This window comes from Eschscholzia californica, unplaced genomic scaffold, assembly GCF_041429995.1.
Source record: "Eschscholzia californica isolate CP2 unplaced genomic scaffold, dmEscCali1.0.p SCAF_1, whole genome shotgun sequence".
NCBI lineage: Eukaryota > Viridiplantae > Streptophyta > Magnoliopsida > Ranunculales > Papaveraceae > Eschscholzia > Eschscholzia californica.
This window is the reverse complement of record NW_028238198.1, coordinates 5,077,902-5,099,463: the sequence shown is the minus strand read 5'-3', so window position 1 is coordinate 5,099,463 and position 21,562 is coordinate 5,077,902. Positions and strand designations below refer to the sequence as shown.

The following is a 21,562-nucleotide window of genomic DNA, read 5'->3' as shown; positions in this document are numbered from 1 at the left end:
GTTGTTAGTAGGAGATACTTATGGCTTATGGTGGTTTTTTTTTCCTCGTCTTTTTAATTCTACGTATCTCATTTTGTGACATTGAACCTTCAAACTCGAATAAATCTCAAATCAACCTATATTAGCTATTCAGAAGAGTTCAAATTATGAATTAGATAAAACAAACATTTTGAAATTTGACTCTGACTCACTTCACTTTTCGACTAAGATTTCGGTTAAGAATTAGAAAACAAACACTCCCATTCTCAAATCTAAAAGTAAGCAAAAGCCCAAATCCAAATCATAAGGCTCACATATCTCTCACGTGTGAAATAGAATAGACACACGTTCGCATCTTATCAGTCCATCATTGGCGGCGAGAAGAAGGACCAACTTCTCCGATCCAAAAAAACAGAGAGACCCGCTAACACAAAAAAAAATGTCTCTCACTCTAATTTCTTCTTCACCTTCTTCCTCCTCTTACACGAACCATCATCGTCTCTGCCCTCATGTTTCCCCTCCTCCCATGTCTATCTTACGCCGTCCCATCTTACGGCACCTTGACCTCCACCACCATGACCGCCGGCGTGGGTTCGCTTCCATTTGCGCCGCTGTTCGTCAAGACACATCAATTTGGACTCAAGCTCCATTAAGGGTTGTTGAAAAAGCTGCTGAAAATCTTTTTCATATAACAATTGATGTTTCAGATTCACCTGATTTAATTTCATCTCATACAAAACCAGGTCAATATTTACAAGTTAAAATACCAGATATTGAAAAACCTTCTTTTCTTGCTATTGCTTCTCCTCCTCCTTTTTCTTCTTCTTCTTCTTCTAAAGGTGAATTTGAATTCTTAGTTAAAAGTGTTTCTGGGTCTATTGCTGAACTTCTTTGTGGGTTAAAACAAGGTGATGTTGTTGAATTAAGTCAAGTTATGGGTAATGGATTTGATATTAATCAAATCTCTCCTCCTGAACAATTTCCTACTGTTTTTGTTTTCGCTACTGGATCTGGAATCAGGTATTTTCTTTCTCTTACCATCAAAATCTCATTTTTATTAGTATTATTATTATATCCTTTTGAGTTTCTAAGTTAAGGGTTGTCTTAAGATCTGTAGTTGAGTTTGAATTTGATTGTTCTAAGTTGGATTTTGGTGATTAGCTTATAAAATTAGAACCCTAAAGAGAAAAAGAGATGTAACAGTCTTTGAGTTTAGAGGTTTATGATGAACTTCAAGCATTAAGGTTTTCTTTCTTAAATGCAATAGAACCCAAGATTTGTGCTATGATTATCAGATGTAGAGATGAATGTTATATTAGAAACTTAAAACCATTTCTTCCCTTACTTAATTTTCGGCTTGGTCGGTAGAGTTGTTTAAGTTGAACTTTGAATCAGCTACCAGGGCACCTTGAGTGGAAAGATTATGTTTTCATGTCTTTTGCTCTTTGCTAGGCTTCTAAGTATGTAATTTCCAATGATGGGAGTGATAAAATGGTTGGAAGATGTTTCGTACTTCTTTCCCTAGTATAAGTTGTCTTATCGTTAGTCTGGAGCCACGGTAAACATTTGGTCATATAAAATTCTAATATAGAAGGAAGATGCCTTTGAGTCGCCCTCCATCTAGTTTTCATTAAAAAGAAGATTCAGAAGGTTCTTGTATGGAAAGAATTAGGCAATTTCCATATGTATGTTTTTGTGTTCAAGTAAGCCTTACCAGAAAGAACACCAAACCCCATGCTTTGAGGATTCCGGTTATGGTAAAGCCTCTTATAGACTTGATAAAAATACTCGACGACCATTCGTCTTGGCTGAAGGTGTACACAGCTTCATTAGTATCAACTGTTTTGGGATAATACTTGTTGGCTGTTCACCTTCTTTTGGTCATCCAATCCACCACTTGCGACTTGTGGATCCAATACTTCCACTTGCACGACCTTGAAATTCAAGATATGAGATTCTATACTAAACATTTGGAAAAATGATGGTCACTACCTCACTTTTGCCCGAAATAGATGAGGTAAAGATAGACGCCCGTGCTACTTAGAGATACTCAAGAATTTATTGAACTTCAATCTGAACCTTATGATAGTGAAGTATCCAGTTGATTTCTATAGGTGTAATCAACAATGATATAGATAATATAGAGTATAGACTAGGCAATTTGTGTACTATTCTTGCATCAAGGCAATTGTAACCTACTTTTTCATCATCGGCTTTTGCTTCTTTATATGCAGTCCAATCCGGTCTCTGATAGAGGCAGGTTTCAATGCCAATAAGAGACCAGATGTCTGGCTATATTATGGAGCTAGAAATCTTCAGAGAATGGCTTATCAGGTTAGATAGTATTTATATTTGATACATCCATTCATCACTTTATGTCAAGTTCTTTCAACATCGCTTACGAAATGAAGTGACTCTCAAGCTTGTGGTACACATTTATCTTCTAGGATAGGTTCAAGGAATGGGAGTCTTCAGGTGTTAAGGTCGTACCTGTCTTATCACAGCCGGGAGATAGTTGGAAGGGTGAAAATGGCTTTGTTCAGGTTGGTCTAATTTTAAAGTCTCGCTTAAACCCTGAAATCAAATGCCTAATAGCACCTTATGTTGTTGTAACATTTATACTGGCATAATTCTTCTTCAGGCTGCCTTTGCTAGAGCCAAGCACATATACAACCCTTTGTCCACCGGGGCAGTTCTCTGTGGGCAGAAACAAATGGCCGAGGTTCGTCTTCTGTTCTGTCAATTAATCAATAAAGGAAATGCTTCTGGTCGTATAATTGCCTGACAGATTTGATATTGTTTTATAGTTGATTTGTGAAGTGAAATCGAGTAACCCTTGACCATTCGCAGGTGGTCATATCGAAAAGTGTTTTAAATGTCTAACTACAACTGTCCTTAACCAAAAGTTGATCGACTGAACAAGAAGCAGAATAACAAATAGGTTTCTTAAACTATGTGAATATAGTCATCTAGTAGGGTTCAAGTTGCACAGTTCTGTGGTAGTGTGGTTCCTATCAACGTGACCTGTCTTATTCACTTGATTATTATTTTTAAATAATCAATTGTTGATGGTAATATGTATATACCGACTCTCAACATTTAAGCCAGACGATTGAAGTTTGACAGATTCCATTACTAGACCCACTTAAGTAGTGGACGGTGGCGTCATTTGAATCCCTCACCTCTCACAAGGAGACACATACTAGTGAGCTTTACTAAGAGGCAGGCCTTTAACCACCTCCTGCTGGTATCAACGCTAGAATATCATGTGGAAATGACGATCAAATTTTAAATATTTACCACGGCTAAACCGCTCATATGGGTTTAATCGAGTTGTTCAAGGGATATAAATTGAAAATGAAATTAGACATAAAACCATCCAAGGGAGAATCAAGTAGTAGTCGTTCCTGGTGATGGTTGTGCGGCTTATTCTTTGCAGCAAGTGCTTAAATTCTAAGAATTCTTGGGTATTAATTTTCTTTTGATGGCTATGAAAGATAGAGCAGTTTTCTGATTAACTTAGATTCATGGACATTACACAGTTTCGATGAGATTAATGTCTGGACTGACAAGATTTTGTATTTGCAGGAAGTTACTTCATTGCTTGTAGCTGAAGGAGTCCCAAAAGAGAAGATTTTGAAGAACTTCTGACAAAATACGGGTTCTCTAGTTAAAACAAATGCTCGAACAGAAGATCGAGATAAAATTCATTCTTGATGCATATATATATATATATATATATATGCATTTCTGTTGTTTATTAAACACATAATTTGATCAACAATAGTCAACCAAAAGCGAGTGATAATGGGAACTACTTAGCAGCAGTTTCGTCGATTCTTTTTCAACTTCTGTAAGTTACTTAGGCATTGGTAGTTTATAAAAACACTGTCATCTCAAAATTATCGAAATAAAAATGTTTAGTGCTCGATTACATCCCACATTAATGACATTTTCCTTTATGGGTTGTACGATTTTTGTTATTATCGGACTCATATACATAGTTAATCAGTCTACAAGGTTGGCAGGTTGCTACTTTGTTCATCACCGTGATTTCTTCTCCTTCCTCTTCTCTCATGGAATTCTTTAGCTGTGATCAATATTCAGTAATTGTAAAATCTTGTAACCTTTTTTTCGCATATATGATCTTAGTTTTCGTAGAAAAAAGAGTTGGTCATGCTGCTTTTTTTGTGTCTTTGTCTTCTACCTTCTCTTCCATATGTTTTTATTGAGAAAGAGAGAAAAGTTTTAATTTCTTTTTTAACTCCTATACTATCTTTTTGTTTTCTTTTTCTTAAATTAGTTCTTTTATTTCTAATGAAGACATAGTTATTTTTTATTTTAAATTTTGAGAAGGACTACTAGACGATGTCTTTTATTAACAAAGATGTTCATATTCCCTGACAATCTTGAACTTCATCTTCACTTTCTAGTCTAATTTAGTTTTACAAGTTTGCAAGATTTAAATTAATTCGAACAGAACATAAAAGATTAGGCCTCTGGTGACAAGTTTCTATTTTTTTTTTGAGAGGATAAATCTAAGGCCCAAAAAAGGAGCCCAAATAGGAAATCCAACCCAATAGGGAATTATATTTCAAAAAAAACCCAAAATGTTAGATTACCTCTCTATCCCTCCAAAAGAAATTGTTCCCTATCTTATCCCTCACTCATTTCCCGCCCAAACAGCCTGCCCTCTTCCCCTCCCTGACTTGATTTGACCCGAGACTGACCAGCCTCTCTCTTTCTCTCTCGGTCACCGCGCTCTCTCTCTTCATTCACAACCTTCTTGATTAGACACAAACCCACTCCATCTCTCTCTCTTCATTCAAACGATTTCTCTCTATCTCTCCTCTCTATCTCGATCAAACGATTCCTATCTTCTAACATTCAAAGCTGCCTCTCCGTCTCTCTCTCTATCTCTTTTTCAAGCGAAACGATTTCGGCCATTAACCCCTAAAATCGAACCGTTACCGGCGATTCTCTCACTAGAAAAGCTATTTAAGCAACTTGATCTACTAATTTATCTCTCTATTTCGCTCTCTTTCAACGAATCTTGTGCTTCTCTCTCTATTTCGCTTTCTTTCAAACACAGGTACGTCTCTGTTCTTCTTTTAACTCTTGATCCTCTCTCTGTTGTTGGTAAATTATTAGGATTGTTAGAACATTTTTGGGGTATTTTGTTTCAGATCTTTGTTTGTTGGTACAGTTTTAGGGCTTTGGGAAAATTTGGGGGTGTTTTCAAACAATTAGGGTTTATTATTTCAAGTTCAGTAGTCTGATCTTGTGTTTTTGAGAAAACATTTTGGGTTGTTTTTCAAAAAAGATTTAGGGTTAAGTTGCTCTACAGTTTGTGATAAAACATTTTGGTTTTTGTTTTGTGATTTCGGAAGCATTTGAGAGTTTATGGTTCTTCATCAAGCTTGTAGGTTAGGTTTGTTTTAACATTTAGGGTTGTGATCTGAAAGTTAGGTTTCTGTGGAGACATTTAGTACTTTGTCTTTGATTTTTAGGGGTCTGTCTTTGTTGATGAAGTGAATGATTTGTTCTATCATTCTGGGTTGTTGAAAAAATGTTAGATTATGTTTAGACATTTTGATAGTTGTTTGTGATTTCGGAAGCATGCATCTTCACAGAAAGGTCATTTGGGTGTTTATGAATCTTCATCAAGTTTGTAGGTTAGGGTTGTTTTAACATTTAGGTTTCTGTGCTGACATTTATTGGTGTTTGTTTTAACATTCATGGTTGTGTATAAGAAATTAGTATATGTTAAAGACATTTTGATTGTGTACATACATTCTGTGTTTGTTTGAAACATGTGGGTGTGTAATACAAAACATAACAAATTTTGCAGATTAAAAAGATGGTGAAAACAAACACAAAGAAAGGAGATGCTCCTGAAAAAAGACAACAGACGCCAGTGAGGGCTAGCCCTAGGAAGAGGGCTGCTGAAGAGTCATCCTCTGCTGGGCCTAGCAAAAAAGGCAAAAAAGTTGCTAGTCCTCAACAAGCAAAGGTATGTTATTGTATACACATCTTTGACAATGTCCTGTAATTAATGTTTATGCTCTGACATTCCATATAATGGTTTGGCATATTTGTTTGTGTGTTGTCATTCTGTAAAATGTTACTCCAAATAGTTATCTTTCATTATTGTGTAGACACATTCCAAAATGATCTGCCATTGTTTAAAGTGATGTAGCATTCAGTTTAGTGTTGAACATTTTGTTGAATGTCCTGACATATCTGTTTCTGATTGTGTGAAGCATCGAGGGTTTACTTCAAAGACGAGAGTGGCCAAGGTGGAGCCTCAACCAAAACCAACAGAGGCTAAAGAGCAGAAGAAGAAAGCTGCTTTTAATTACAAATGTAATTTAAAAGCAGTTTTTAAGGTGGCTCGGGAATCAACGATGGATATTACGGACGAGCAAAAGACGATGTTGCTTGCTTCACCCTTCGGGGCCTTCTTTAAAGCATTGACCAGTAATACTTTCCGAAAAGAGAATGTGATGGAGAAGCCTAACAAAGCCATCTATGATCTGCTATACTGCTACGACAAACAGAGGCAAGCCTTCAACATCGGAGGGAAGATGATTGAGTTCACTCCCGGAGATGTTGCTTTGCTGTTGGGAGTCCCCATGGAAGGACAGGTTTACGAAGCATTCCCCACAAATGTCACCATAGATGTGGCTAAGGACCAGTTTCTTAGCAAGTATTTCAAAGACTGTATTGTAGAGGGGAAGTCTGCATCGTTTGGGGGCCCGAGCATCGAAAGGGCACTGAGTGTGGCTGCCAGAACAAAGGCTCCTGCCATTGAGTTCTTGAAACTCTGGATCATGTACATGGCAGCAACCTTCCTCTTTGCTTCAGCGGCCGGCTCCTCGGTGGTCGGGACTTTTTATCACAATCTCCAAACGGAGAGAATGATAAATAGAGTTTCATGGCCGAGAGCTATTCACTCCTACATGATGGAGAGAATCAACAAGCACTCGGAAGACCCGACCAAAGCTTCAGGCTGCCTGACTCTTCTGCCCGTAAGTATTCCTGATCATGCACTGAAATGCTTTATAATTACTTATAATGATAAAAGTCAAATTAGTTTGCTCTGACATTCTCTAATATGTTTCATCATTAACTTGGGGTAGATATCTAATGCTGAAACATTTTGCAGAATGTTTGGGAATTTCATAAAATGTTTTAGCATCCTTGTTATGCTACAGAAAAACACTTCTGACCTAAGAGTGTTTAATTTATTTGCAGTACTGGTATTGCATGCACACCAGGATCCATGAGGACCTGGTAGGAGAAGTAGGTGTAAGTCCTAGAATAGCTCGATGGATGATCGAGCCATTCTTCCTTAAGGGACTGGAAGAAGAGCTGGAAAGCATTTCAGAGGAGCAGGTAATTTGTTTTAACATTTCTTATAATGTCTCTGTGATTTGAATAAATGTTCTAACATAACTGATGTCTGAGTGACAGTGTGTGTAATGTTGGAGCATTTGTATGAATGTTTACACATTTAATTAAATGCATGCATTTTTTTAAGAGGTGTTGAGATAATAACCATATGTATCCCTCCTTGTAGGTGAAGGTGGAGTTGGTGGCGAAGTCTGTGGAAGAGGAAGAGTTGTTAAAGTTCACGGAGAGGGTGGTGGTGGAGATGAATGACGAGGAAGTAGAAAAGTTGAAGGAGGAAGTGGAGAGGTTGAGAGAAGAGAATTTGTTGGTTAAGAGAGAGTGTGAGATGGTTAAGAGAGAGAGAGAAGTATTAAAAGAGGAGTTGGAGAGGATGAAGAGAGAGAGAGGAGAGAAAAATGATGTATTGGAATTTGATTTTGGTGTCGGAGGGGAGGTGGATGTTCGAGACGAGGTGATTGGTAGAGATGAGGTGACTGTTGGAGAGGAGGTGGAGGGTGGGGAGGTTAGAGAAGAGGTGGAGAGTGGAGATGGTGGAGAGAAGATAGTGGAGCAGGAAGTAGCCCCAAAAAATCCGGAACAAGTAAACGTAGAACCCCGCAACGAAAAAGAAAGTGATGCCGAAGCCCAAACAGGACCAGTAGAAATAGACAATAAGGGTAAGAAGGCAATTTCTGATGAGTTGGTAAAGGGTCAATCTTCCGGGGAGGGGCAAAACCAGGAGCAGACAGATAGTCAAGTTGCTGGGTCAAGTGAGTAAATGCTCACGCAATTCTTTACTTCTGTTGACATTCCTGTCTTTGATTGAGAAGAAGTTTCAAATGTTGAAGCAAATACCAGAATGCTTCAACATTTAACATTATGTTTTTTCATCAGTTTACGTTTATAAAAGAAATGAATATTGTTTTTTTAGATTTAAGTTGGTTTTATTTCTAGTTTATTTAATTTTAACCAACGTATTAACTTGTGTGGAATCATTATATCTTCTCTGAAATTCTTACTTACTTGTCAGATGATTGGTATGAACATAAATTGTTCGGCCATCGTTACAAGTTTTTTGATAAACGGTAAGTAAAAGAGTTCTATCGTACTCCCACGATGTCTTTTACCACGACAATTGAAGACTGTCTTTTACCACGAACGACAGTAGAGTGGTCGGCTAAGTAATAAATAAGAAACAAACAAGTAAGTGTTCTTCTCCGCATAAATACGTAAAATGTTGGAACATCCGTGATAACGTTTATAAATATTGATCAAGAATTGGAGAATGATTTTTGTTAAGATTTGGTTTTCTATCGAATGTTGACTAGTTAAACGTGTGGTGGTGGGGACAGGTGAAAAGCAATTTGCAAGTGTTTTGAATGTAGGTGAAAAAGAGACGGAAGAACAAGACTTTCAGCTGACTTGGCCTTCAGCTTTCTTTTCAGAGGTTTGTGAAGTGGCCAAAGTATATGAAAACTACAAGATCGTGGAGACTGAAAGTTCTTCGGAAGACGATTTTGTAAATAAGCCACAGGTTGAAATGGCTGAAGTTGTTCAAACGAAAGAGAAAAACAAACAAAACTCTCTGGTTAAGAGGGTAAAAACTCAGCCAAGAACCCGAACTTTGACCGAGAAAGCAAAGCAACTCGAGAAAAAGAAAACAATCAATGTAGAGGACATTATAGAGTTGGGATACGGAAAGTCAGAAGAGGAGAAAGTTAAAAAGCTTGGAAACTGGAGAAGAAGCCCAGTCTGGAAGAATGTCAAGGAACAAGAAAAGGGTCTGATGGAAGAATTCCTCAGGAAAAGTGACAAAAGGTACGAGTAGGTTACTGTAATTTTCATGCATTGACAATAATATTTGGACATTCTTGTTTGTGTTGTAACATTTATTTTCGCTTACTGTAATGTCCTAGCATTGCCTGATATGTCCTATCATTAGAAAAGGTGACACTGTTTTTTCCAAATTTTCCAGTACTAAAGTCTGGTTTAGTGACGGGGTAAACGACATATGTGGAAAGCAGCTCGATATGTTGATGATGAATCTCGAGCGCGATTCACAAATAATCAACTGGGCCAGTTCCTTCGTCACTAATCACAAGGAATTGAAAGAAAAGTGTGTGCTATGCCTCCCATCAGAGATCTATGTAAGTTAAGTGATTAGAATGTTTTCCTATCGTCATCTTTTATATGAGTGAACATTTTGATAACTTTGTGTTTGTTCGACAGACAATGATAAAGTCCGAGGTCAACCAAGCTTCAATTGAACAAATGCTCAATCGTACGTTGAGTAATAATGCTGGGAAACCGGAGATATTGTTTGTGTGTGCACCAATCTGCCAACCAACAACGGGGGACGCAGCAAGGGGGGGCACTGGACACTATTGATATATAATGTATTTCTCCATCGGTGGACCCATTATGATTCAATGTCATTTGATAAGAAGATGGCCAAGGAGTGTTACGAAAATGCCAGGGAGTACGGGGCATATGTCGAGGATGTAATGGAAGAGGTGGGATTCACAATGTTTGGAACCCAACAAAAATATGCAGATGTCGTTGGGGAGCCAGAATTCCCTACTCAGGGAGAAAAGTAAGTGTTCTCACTCTTTATTTGTTCCAACATTATGATGCATGTTTTAATTAGTTTGAAAATGTTCCAACATTCCGGGAAATGTTGGAACAAAAACTTATATGTTTTTAGACAATTGATAAAAACACACGTAATTATTAATAATGTAGTCTCATTTAACATTATGTTTCAGAATTGACCGTGACTGTGGAAACATTATTGGTTATGCTTTAACATTTCGTTTGTGTCTTGAACAGCCCGGATTGCGGTCTGTTTGTCATTTTGAAAATTGAAGAGCTCGTGGAAGACTGCACGACAACAGGACCCAAACAGCGTACACAAAACCCAGATTGGGTTTCCCTGACACAAAGGAAGAGGGCCAAGCTAACAAATATGAAGTAGTTGTTCAGGTAACGGGTTATGTTCATATCACTAAACCCGAAACGACTTCATTCTTGATTAGATTACAAACAAATATGGTTTGTAAATTATTTTGGGATGTTAACAACATACAATGATTTTGGATGGGATGTTTATGTTAAAACAATATGAAGTAAATTTGAATATATTATTATTTTTCTTCAACAACATGTGTGACATGCATTGTCCCCTTAGAGTTTGTTTCAGGGAAGAACATACACAGATATGTTAGAACATTCCTTTCAATGCTGGGACAAATTGACAAATGTTTGAGAAATATGTAATAATCTTCCTTCATTAATACGAATGTATTCAAAAAAATTCATAATGTTGACACATTGTAAATAATAGTAAGACATGTAAGGATTCATTCACTGAACATTTTGTAGAATGTTATAACATTTTCACAAGAGAACAAAATATGTACTAAATACCAAAAGATTTTACTAAAACATTCAACACAATGTACAGACAGTCTGTTACATGTTGAGACATATCGTTGATGTTGAAGCATTTAGAAAAATGAGAACTACAGTTGGGCCCGACATGTTGCACTGTTGTGATAAGCGGGTTGGTTGCACCTGCGACATATTCTTTTCCTCCTGGTAACATCTCCGGAACTCTGCAACCGTGTTGTACGTGGTCTCCCTGGTGCCCTTTTAACTAGTGGAGGAAGAGTCTTGGTTAATGGATCAAAAGTATAGGGTTCGTCAAAATTTGGAACGGGGTAAACACAATGTTGGTATGTGTAATAAGCCTCCACCGTCCAGACCGGATCGTAAAAACATGTACTATCACCCCGAGTCTTGTTGATGCATAACATTGCATGTTGACACGGAAGCGAATCTACTTGCCAACGCCGACAAGAGCATGTGAGAGTACCAAGATTTACGGAATGGCGTGGAGTCGAATATACTTCATAAATAAGTGGGGCTGCCTCGACGTATCTCCAAGTCTCCGCAACTTTGTATTTCGCTTGTTGCTTCAAGTTAATGGATGGGCAAAGAAATGTATTCCATCCAATAGCGGCGTCTCTATGCTTTCTCATCTTGTTCATAATCTCCTGTCTTATGGCATCCAACAATGCTGTAATAGGGAGAACGCGGGCTTTCTTTACCATGTTTTTGAAGCTCTCAGACAATTGGGAAGTGATGGCGCCATACCTGTAAGACAACATTATAACGTCTGTCACAACATTTTACGGAATGCTTATAATACATCATGTTGTGTTAGAACCGTGCACTAAATGTATCAACATTTATCCGAATGACGGAACACTAGAAAGAATGCCCTTTCATAACAGAAGCTATGATTAAATGTGAAAAAATAACTTGGTAAACTTAAAGTGTGCCGGTAACAAGGTTCATGGTGTTTCAACATTTCAACTGAAAAAGAGTAAACAAAATACCTATCTCCGGGGAAAAAGGAATCTGCCCATGATTCAGGATTAAGGGATTGGAAAAATCTCTCCACATTGGTTCCACCCATCTCAACCATTTGTTCAATGGTTGCGTGATACTCGCTCTCGGGTAATGCACGTGCCGCCGTAAACATAAGACTCTGAAAATAACGTGACTGGCGCGCCCCGTTACGTATTCTCAAGTTTAGATTACATCGTAAGTGCCAAGCACAGAATGAGTGGTGAGCGGTGGGAAAAACATTCTTCACGCCTTTTAGAATTCCAGCATGTCTATCCGAAATAAAGGTGTAACGTTTGATCGGATCCACCACTAATTTCAAAATTTGCAGAAACCAATCCCAATTATGATCATTCTCAATGTCCACAACTGCGTAAGCAATGGGGAAAAGACCTAACAAAAAAATAATAATACAAAATTAGTGTTGTTGATTCATAAAGCAATAGTGCATTAGCAATTAATCAAATGTCTAAACATACGTGGTAATGTTGAGTGACATCAATAAATGACGCAACATCTCACTGGATGCAGCGTCATTGTAGATCATGTTCTTAAAATTTTGTCAAGTGTTAGCAGGAACATTAGAATGTTAACGTACGATGTGAAAATGAAAACATACCGTCGTTTCCGTCCTTGGTAACCGCAGCTAAAATGCAGCCATTAAAACGAGTTTTGGCGAATGTTCCATCAATATAGATCACAGGACGACAGTGTTGAAACCCAAGGATAGATGCGTGAAGCGCAATAAAAACTCGGACAAATCTATTGGTAGTGGGTTCGATTTGCAAATCAATTATGCTATTGGGATTAGTAGTCGCCAAAGCATCTACGTACCACTTCAACTTTGCATAGGAATCACCCTCCTGCCCAAATACTTTGTCCATGGCTACCTTCTTACCACCGTAAGAAAAGTAATAGCTCAACTCAACACCGTAATCGTCTTGAAACTTTTCTTTAACTTCAGCAGTACTCCAATTTGGGTGTTTTCTGATGTCTTCATCCATTAGGCTGCCAACAAGTTTACTAGAGAGTTTGGGATCCGCAGGTTTGAGAACAACATCGAGACAATCGTGTTTCGGTTCGTATTCTTTCAACAGAAACACGGATTTACATCCCAATGGTGCAACCCCGTGGGCTCTCCAATTACATCCGGGTTTGGAACAAACGGCAGTCACACGACATGGTTCATTCTTGATATATTTGTAGTTGTTCTTGGTTGCAGTGGTATATCGACCAAGAGCGTGTCGAAAAGCTTTGACACCACCAGGGAATATTTGCCCAATCTCCGTAAATACGTTGCCCCATGAGTCACATACTAACTTCTTGTCATTATTTTGAGATGTAGAAAGTGACCTTTCAGTTTCCATACTGCAAAATTGAATAAAATGTTATGAAAGTATCATTAATTGTCTTAACAGGTTAACAAATGTATGAACATCTAGTGTAATGTCGCGGCACCATAGAGAATGTCTGGACATGCGTATGAATGTTCAGTTATCAATGAGAATGTCGTATAATTATATGAAATGTGTGAAATTATGTGAAAATGATGGATAACATTCTACTGAATGCTTCGAATATGTGGTATAATCAGGTGGTCCAAGAAGCAATGTTTGATCATTCTATCAAATGTTGGTCAAACTGATAATTCAATAGCTATGAAACACATGTGTTAACACATGATAAAGTACTTGTAACATGTAACCAAATGTTCAGAAATTTTAGTAAATGTTAACACAAACGTTAAAGTTATACCAGAAACAAAAAGAATGTACAGACAGCGAAAGAACTGTACGGACACTTCAGAAACTAAGCTTTAGACGAGAAGGATGAACAAGAGCATAAAATCTCATAAAAAAGAGTTTCATCATCAACAGTTACCTGGATTTATAGGAGAAGAAGATGGTGATTCGAACAAGTTGATGGCGGGAGAAGATGAATCGATATGATGAATGAAGAAGAGGGTTTGTATCTTGGTTTGTGTCTGTAGGTGATGACTGAACGAAGATGATGAAAATATTAGAGAGAGAAAGGTGAAAACGAAGATGATGATCGAAGAGATGATGACTGTAGAGAGAAAAAGGTGGAAAATAGGGTTTGTGTTTCGGTTTAGGTAGAGAGATAAAGTGAAACAGATTTTGGAGAGAGAAAGTAAATCAGATTTTTGAGAGAGAAATATATGATTTGTTAGAGTTGTTGGATATATATAGGAGGGCAAAAGAGGGTTTAGAAGAAAATAGGAAATCTTAGAGATAAGAGTTGGGCCCGGATTGCACATTGGGATGTGTATTTGGGTTTGATATGAGTTATTATTTGATTATTGGGTTTTGGGTGAGATAATAAACCTTGTTGGGTTTTTTTTTTTGTATTTGGGCCCAAAATTTGGGCCTTTCCTTTCATCAAAATTTTCTTTTTTGAGATTTGTTGATTTACCATATCCAATTAGATATCAACTAAATGAAATATGTGAATTTATGATTCTTTTGGTGACTTATCACAACTCAACTGATATCATATATATATATATATATATATATATATATATATATATATTCTTCAAGCATGATGAAGGAAAAGAGAAGGTTTATAGACTGACATCAAGAAGTCTGTTAACACATAAAATACCAAGTCTGTCAACACATTCTTCAACAACAAAAAAAAGTCTCACCCATAGGGGTGGGAATCGATGGGCTCGGGCAATATATAGCCGGACTCACGGATCGGGCATGAGTATACCTAGCCCGCGTCAAGGTGTCAGATGGATCGGGCCGGACAGAAATCAACATATCAGAACCCGTAGCCCGTCCGAACCCGGCTGCCCGAGCGGGTTTTACCGGACTCGAGTTATTTTATTAAAAGAACAGTTAACTCCATACCATCTCATTTATAATTTTTTTTAAACGTTTTTTTAGCCATTATAAATTTTAAAAGGCCCCCCCGTTTTTGTTAAAAGGCCTCCCCGCTAAAAGCGCCCCTCATTATAACCCATTTGGTTATAGGGCCCCCTCTACAAAAGAGCACCTCCTTCATCAATATTTGACCTAACGGCAAAGTTAACGCCGTTAGGTCAAACTTAACCCAAGACCAGAGATGTTGACCACGCCACATCATCATCTTCTCCGGTAGGTCGCCGGCCGGCCAAACTTCCGGCCGGCGACCTTCAAATTTTTTTTTTTTTTATTCTCTCTCTCTCTCCAAAAAAAAAATTTTTTTTTTTTTTTTTTAACTCTCTCTAGATCTCTAGAGAGAGAGCAGATCCAATGGATCTGCTCGCAGACCCATTAGAGGTCTGCGAACAGACCTTCAAAGGGTCTGTTCGCAGACCTTCAATGGCTGCACTCTCTCTCTCTCTAGATCTCTAGAGAGAGAGAGAGAGTTAAAAAAAAAAAAAAAAAAAATTTTTTGGAGAGAGAGAGAGAATAAAAAAAAAAAAAAAAAAATTTTGAAGGTCGCCGGCCGGAAGTTTGGCCGGCCGGCGACCTACCGGAGAAGATGATGATGTGGCAGAGAGAGAAGATGATGATGTGGCAGAGAGAGAAGATGAGATGGAGGAGAGAAAATGTAGGTGAAATACACCTTTAAAGGGGGTTTTTTTCACCCATTCAAAGAGGGGGGCCCTTTAACCAAGCTAAGTCAAAGGGTTTTTACTAAGTCAACGAAATCATGGGGAGGCCTTTTAACAAAAACGGGGAGGCCTTTTAAAATCTCCCTCCCTTCATTGTATAAAGTGTTGTTTTTCAAAACTAAATATTTTTTCAATTCATCAATGCATCTAAATCTCTCTCTGGCTAGGATATTGTTAGCTCATTAATTTTTTCTGTGTTATCCTAAATGTTGCAAGAACTCTTACTCTTTTTATGGTATGTATAAGTTATTGAACTTGGCAAAATATTTGGGGTCAGTTTGTTTTGATTGATGGAATGGTTTTTTATATTTGGATTTGAAAAAGATTTTTAAACAAACCTTAAACAAATCTATATTTCAGATTTTTAATCGAAAACAAGCCAAAGGTGAAAACTTGGACCAATATGATCAATTAATACAAATCCAAAACAGAAGTACAATTTCGATTTGAAAAAGAACTCATTACCCACCTTAGATTTCAAGGATAAATACAGAATCACACATAGTAGTACTCTGTGGTGATAATGATAAATGATGATGATGATGGAGCAAAGAGCTTCTTTTTAGGTCAGTTAGCTTTTCTTTGTACATAGCTGTTTCTTGTTCTTGTTTATGAGGGAGAAAGAGAGATTCTTAAACAAGTTGATTACTGTTATATATCATAATCAATGTGTTCCCAACATAAACATCACAAAGAAACCCTAACTTGATTATTGTTATATACATTACTAAACAAGACCAACTAAACTAAACATACTACACAAATTTACAACATTACTGTAAAACCTTAAAAATCAAAAAAAAAAACAAACTAACTACATAAAATAAATATGTTTAACTAATTTCTAAGATGATTTGAAAGGCTTAACTTCGTCATTTGATGCGTATACCCAAGTACCAACGTCATCTTTCACTTTTTATAAATTACTAATGGAATCATTGTCTCATAGATATAACTTACTGAAGAAGAGAGGCAAAGAGAGAGAGATGCGGTAAAGAGTTATGGTTTTGTTTAAGAACCCTACTTATTAGATTCGAGGGGCGTTTATTTAGATCCGACGGCTGAGGTCTAATTTGAAAGGAAGTCTTACCTCAGCCGTTGGATCTAAATAAAAACACACGGATCCTAAGGGGGGTAGCGGGCGGGTCGTGTATCGGGCTCTCTTTAACCATCGGGTAGCGAGTGAACTCTATCGGGCGGGTCGTGTATCGGGCTCTCTTTAACCATCGGGTAGCGGGCAGACTCTATCAAGCGGGTAGCGGACAGGCTTTTTGGGCCGAGACTCAGATTTGAGGGCCTATCCGAGCCCCGCCCCTACAAGCCCGAGCCATCGGGCAGGGTAAGCCCGGCTTGAGTAGCAGCCGGTCTGCAGGTCTCAACGGTCCGGGCGGATCGGGCTGGGTCCCGGTCCTTTTCCACCCCTAGTCACACATAAAACACCGAGTCTGTCAACACATAAAACACCAAGTCGGTAACATTCAACATTTATCAAGTCTCTTCGTTCATCCTTGAAGTCTGGCAATCAACATGCATATTGGCAGCAGTAGCAGTTGTAGCACCAACACCCAATGTTTTATATTTATGAACTCCCCTCAATCGTTTCACAATAACAGCCATATACCGTATTACAGACTTCCCAAGCTCTTCCAATCGATATTCCTCATCCACAAAATTACCAGAACAATCTATGCCTGTTCGCAGCTTGTCCAACTCTTTAACCAAATCCTACAGTTACAAACTCATAATAATAAGCATTTGCTTAAAAATCATTGAATGCAGTTTGTACAAAATAGACTACATGGAATGAATGAAATAGCAAGCAAAACAAATTATAATTACAAAGCAATGATAGATATAAATATAAACCTGTTATAAGGCAATAAATGATATATATATATATATATATATATATGTATATATAAACAGTTGGTTACACTTCTCTTAGGGTAGGTCACAGGGTGTCATCTAATCTGGCTATTGGTCCAACTTGATGAGGACGCGAAATTGCCGCTGTCCAGACTGATTGTATATGGACATTCGATTCAAATGTCCATATAATTTAATTTTGCAGATGAATGGTATTTCTGCACATTGGCGTTTGGTAGAATATTTCCTTGACTATTTTTCTATCAGATTCATGGGTCAAGAGTTCTGTTCCGAAGTTACTGGAAACTAGGAGCTTCATAGTGAAAAAAATGGTCCAAAGGATGATGACACGATTTGGCGTATGTAAGGCCTCCACTGGCAGTTAATTTTTTTTTCAGTGAACAAAGAATTTGGGGAGCCAAAGCTTGTTGGCCCCGTGTCGACCAATCACAATCTGTTTGTGTGGTCCAATGGAAACCCCAATTAACAGTTCTTTATTTTTCACCCCATCATCAAATTCTGGAACAATTTGATGTTGGTAACAACCCCTATACTATAATTTGGAAACCCCAGCAAATTAAATTAAGAAAATTATTAGAAACAATGTGTTAACACTTTGATTACCTCATAAGTCTCGTCAGTAGTGTCTTCCAAATCCTTGTTCTGCCACACGGGTTCTATTTCTTCGGTAATACATTCAAGGAGGTAGTATCTATCAGGTTTACCGGCCGCGACGTCCTCATCCATATTCGCAACCACATCGTCCATGCCCAACTGTTCATACATGTACAAATTTAGGGCAAGCAGCATATATAGAGAGTTTAAAAGTAGTACAGACAGATAGTTTTACCTTGTACAATTTTACCAAATTCAATGTCCATTGAGGATAATATGTTTCGCGGAGAAACTTGAGGAACGCCCATCGATCCTTCTCCAAGTCATCAATCACAACCTAAATATAACAAAATATATATATATATAGATGTGTCAATGGATGAAAATAATCATCAAAATACAACAGTGGTGATAAATAACAATAAATTACCACCTTAAAGAGTTTTAATTCGTCTAGTATGTCTTGGGTTGTAGTTCCTGCCAGTGATCCATGATTCACATAATCATCAGAGATCTTGTATAGATCGTTTAAATGATTGAAGTTCCAAGGATCTAGCGTTCTTTTTTCATAAGGACAATTTTTCCAGTAATCGATATGTTCTTGGATCTTTTTCCTGAATAAAAAAGAACATATGCAGAATTATTACAAGTAGAGAGAGAGAGAGTTCAACAACAACAACAAGCCTACTTATAAGTTGGGTTTTAGGGTTTCTTAATTTAATTGATCTTTGCCTCTCAAGATTTTGACTTCACCTATATTTTTTTTTTTTAGATTGAGTAAGAAACTAAAACTGGGAAACAAACAACATACTGTACGTATTAATTGATCAACTCATCCAAAAAAAAAAAAAGAAATCAAATTGAAGCCTGATAAAATCCTAACAAGAAAAAATAAAGTAGAAGGGAGATAAAACGAAACAGATCCTCCATACCTGATTGCCTTCAGATCATCGAGAGATGACAGCGTTCCAGAATCTTCTTTCTCCTCCTTCGTTTCTTTTTCTAGTTTTTGTCTTTCAGGATCCGAGGGATGATTGCACAACCCATCATCATCCTCCATGTTTTCTCTCTTACTTTTTCTTTTCTGAATCCCCCCACCCCTAGGGTTCGAGAGATGATTCTGAGATTTTTCTTCTCTTCTCTTCTGGCTAGGGTTCGAGAGAAATTGTAATGTGAGCGGCCGTTCTTTGTTCCGAAAAAGAAAGAGATTTAGATCTTTGGCGAAGAAAAAGTGACGCATGAATTAGGGTTGGAACCTTATATAGTATAGGTTGATTCAATTATAATCGTAGGATATCTATCGGACGATCTTAAATAACACGTTTCGGGAGCTACGTGCCAGACAATCCAACAGTCACACGCCACCATTACATTTTGCCGAAGATAAAGCAATTGCCTTGCACACGATTTGCCCACTTCACATTCGGCCCTATAATTGGCAAGATCGACTGATTACCCCTTTCTAGTTAACATCATTACTTCTTAAGTCCTTGTATTAACTTTTCGCATATTTCCATTATACTTTCTAATTCTTATTGTTTAAGGAAAGTTCTTTTCCCAAAAAAAAAAACACTTGCCGAACAGATGTTTGAGGTTGTTGGTCCGACCAAGTTACACTAATATGTGGCGAATTTTGATATTGAAGTTGTTGTGATGGTGGTGGTAGTTAGGGATTTGATGGTAGTGCAGACGACGACGAAAGGTGGTGAATTCTGTTAATAGACTGAGAAAAGTGCAGGTAGAGAACCAAATAAGGTAACCACTATTGGAGGTAGTAATGAAACAGAACTATCCATAACTGGTTTACCAAACTTCATCCTTGTTTCCATCGTTTTTCGCTAACTGTAAGTATTTCTTGAGTGAAACTAGAAACGTAACAGGGAAATGTATAACTACTTTCTGGATTTAAAATCAACTGAACTATTTAAGATATGACAAACCAATTTTCAGACGACCAAATTTAAATGTACATCATTCATTAGAAGCAAATAATATATAGACAATTGCCCTTTCAACAACATGCCAAAAAATACATGACAAAAATTCAAAGAGTAGACTCGTATCGTTTCAAATAGAAGAATAAGTTGGTCATGATCTTCAATCCGTCTCTTTATTTTGTTCTTACATTTACTCAAGCGATTCAAGACAAACCCTCAAGGATAACTGTCGGATATCCTTGTGAAGATAAAAGAGATTCCCAACGATTACTCTTTATCATGAACGACCTTCTGTGTCCTTTAACGAGCTCCCCTTCTCCTGGCCACTGATTCCTAGTCTAGGAACTTGAGAGCTTATTATGTTGGAATCGAAGCCGATTTTGGCTCGACCCGACAAAAAAAAGGAACGAGTCATTGCGTTCGTCTCGTCGAACTCTTAAACTTAGAGCCAAGAATTACTCTAATCAGATCTTCCTTCCGCGGAAATGCTCCAGATCTGACGATGGGCGTTGAAGTTATGTGGAACAACGTTGGGACGAAGCCAGACGCGTTGGGTCAGCGAGATCCAACGGCTGATGTTCCACCCGCGTCGGGCAGGATTCAGGATCTTTCGAGATCTTCATGCAACGACTTAATTCTTGATCTGTTGGGCAAGTTTCGGTATTGATCCAATGCCTGACTTTTGTCCGCATTTTTTAGAGAAATCCAATAGTCCAGATCATAACTGACTCTAATATTCAGTTATACTTCATTTTTGGTCCCTAATTCCGAACATGTGTGTCTTTTTAACCCAACAGACACATGAACCTATTCAATTCCTATATAAACAACCCAAAACCATTCCAATTCTCTTTCAATTCATTCTCCTCTTCTCTTCTCTTCTAAAAATTAGCATTCAGGTGTGTCTGGAATATCTGATTGGGAAGTAATTCTAGTATCACTAGGAATGTCTTGAGAAAAGAGAATGTATTCTCGCTTCGACTCCATTATCTTTTGTCTATTTCGGTTAATCTGAAAGAAGGAATTAATGGTAAAGTCGGGATTCACTTATCGTTTATCTCTCTATAACTTAGATAAAGGAAGTTCCCTACTTCAAGAAAGATATCCCCATAATTGGAATTTAAGAACATAAATTTCTGCAGGAAGAGTCGTCGTGAAATGGTGATTGTGCCCAAAATATTTCAAATTTCAACCAATAGAAAATGATTGTTTGGATCAAAATATTATTCAAAATAACCAAAAAGATATGTATTATTTTCTAGTAACTAAAAGTTGTCAAAATATTATAGTTAATAATACATAAAGTTTAAAATAATATGATTAATCAACAGTTGGTGCCCAAGTGGTTCCAAGGTGTTGACATAAACTTGAGAAGGCCTTGGAGGTCCCATGTTAAAATATTATAGTTAATAATACATAACGTTTAAAATAATATGATTAGTCAACAGTTGGTGCCCAAGTGGTTCCAAGGTGTTGACATAAACTTGAGAAGGCCTCGGAGGTCCCAGGTTCGAATTCCAGAGAAGGTGAAATCTTTCGTTATTTGAATTGGGATTATTAGGGTATAAATAATGTAGTTGGGTTTTAGGCCATTGTCTAGTTGGATATAGGCCCGGTCTTGTTAGAGTTTGAGTGGTCGGTTATCGAGCTTGTCACATCTTTCATGTATCAATGTCAAATGTAACGACTTACGTAGATCGTAGTCGACTTCCAAAAAAAATACGAGTAGTTAGCA

General features: G+C 37.6%; 2 protein-coding genes across 2 annotated transcripts; one reads left to right on the top strand and one right to left on the bottom strand.

The window, feature by feature from the left end:
- Positions 1 to 255: 255 nt before the first annotated feature.
- LOC147563499 (FAD/NAD(P)-binding oxidoreductase) lies at positions 256 to 3,920 on the top strand. The gene is made up of 5 exons (XM_086638428.1): positions 256 to 999; positions 2,214 to 2,313; positions 2,427 to 2,522; positions 2,621 to 2,701; positions 3,568 to 3,920. Exons 1-5 carry the CDS (start codon positions 419 to 421, stop codon positions 3,628 to 3,630), a joined length of 921 nt encoding a protein of 306 aa, XP_086494554.1. The 5' UTR covers positions 256 to 418; the 3' UTR covers positions 3,631 to 3,920.
- Positions 3,921 to 16,855: 12,935 nt separating this feature from the next.
- LOC147563498 (uncharacterized) lies at positions 16,856 to 19,119 on the bottom strand. The gene is made up of 5 exons (XM_086638417.1): positions 18,823 to 19,119; positions 18,324 to 18,504; positions 18,126 to 18,227; positions 17,900 to 18,049; positions 16,856 to 17,134 (listed from the first exon to the last, which is right to left on the bottom strand). The coding sequence occupies exons 1-5, from the start codon at positions 18,948 to 18,950 to the stop codon at positions 16,898 to 16,900; spliced, it is 798 nt and encodes a 265-aa protein (XP_086494543.1). The 5' UTR covers positions 18,951 to 19,119; the 3' UTR covers positions 16,856 to 16,897.
- Positions 19,120 to 21,562: the final 2,443 nt, after the last annotated feature.

Excerpts from the sequence above, each read along its gene's own strand:
- LOC147563498 (XM_086638417.1), bottom strand. The coding sequence starts at position 18,950 with ATGGAGGATGATGATGGGTTGTGCAATCATCCCTCGGATCCTGAAAGA. Across the intron at positions 18,505-18,822 it reads GATGATCTGAAGGCAATCAG|GAAAAAGATCCAAGAACATA; the intron begins GTATGGAGGATC and ends TTTTTTATTCAG. Across the intron at positions 18,050-18,125 it reads ATTTGGTAAAATTGTACAAG|TTGGGCATGGACGATGTGGT; the intron begins GTAAAACTATCT and ends ATGTATGAACAG.
- LOC147563499 (XM_086638428.1), top strand. The coding sequence starts at position 419 with ATGTCTCTCACTCTAATTTCTTCTTCACCTTCTTCCTCCTCTTACACG. Across the intron at positions 1,000-2,213 it reads GCTACTGGATCTGGAATCAG|TCCAATCCGGTCTCTGATAG; the intron begins GTATTTTCTTTC and ends CTTTATATGCAG. Across the intron at positions 2,702-3,567 it reads GGCAGAAACAAATGGCCGAG|GAAGTTACTTCATTGCTTGT; the intron begins GTTCGTCTTCTG and ends TTGTATTTGCAG.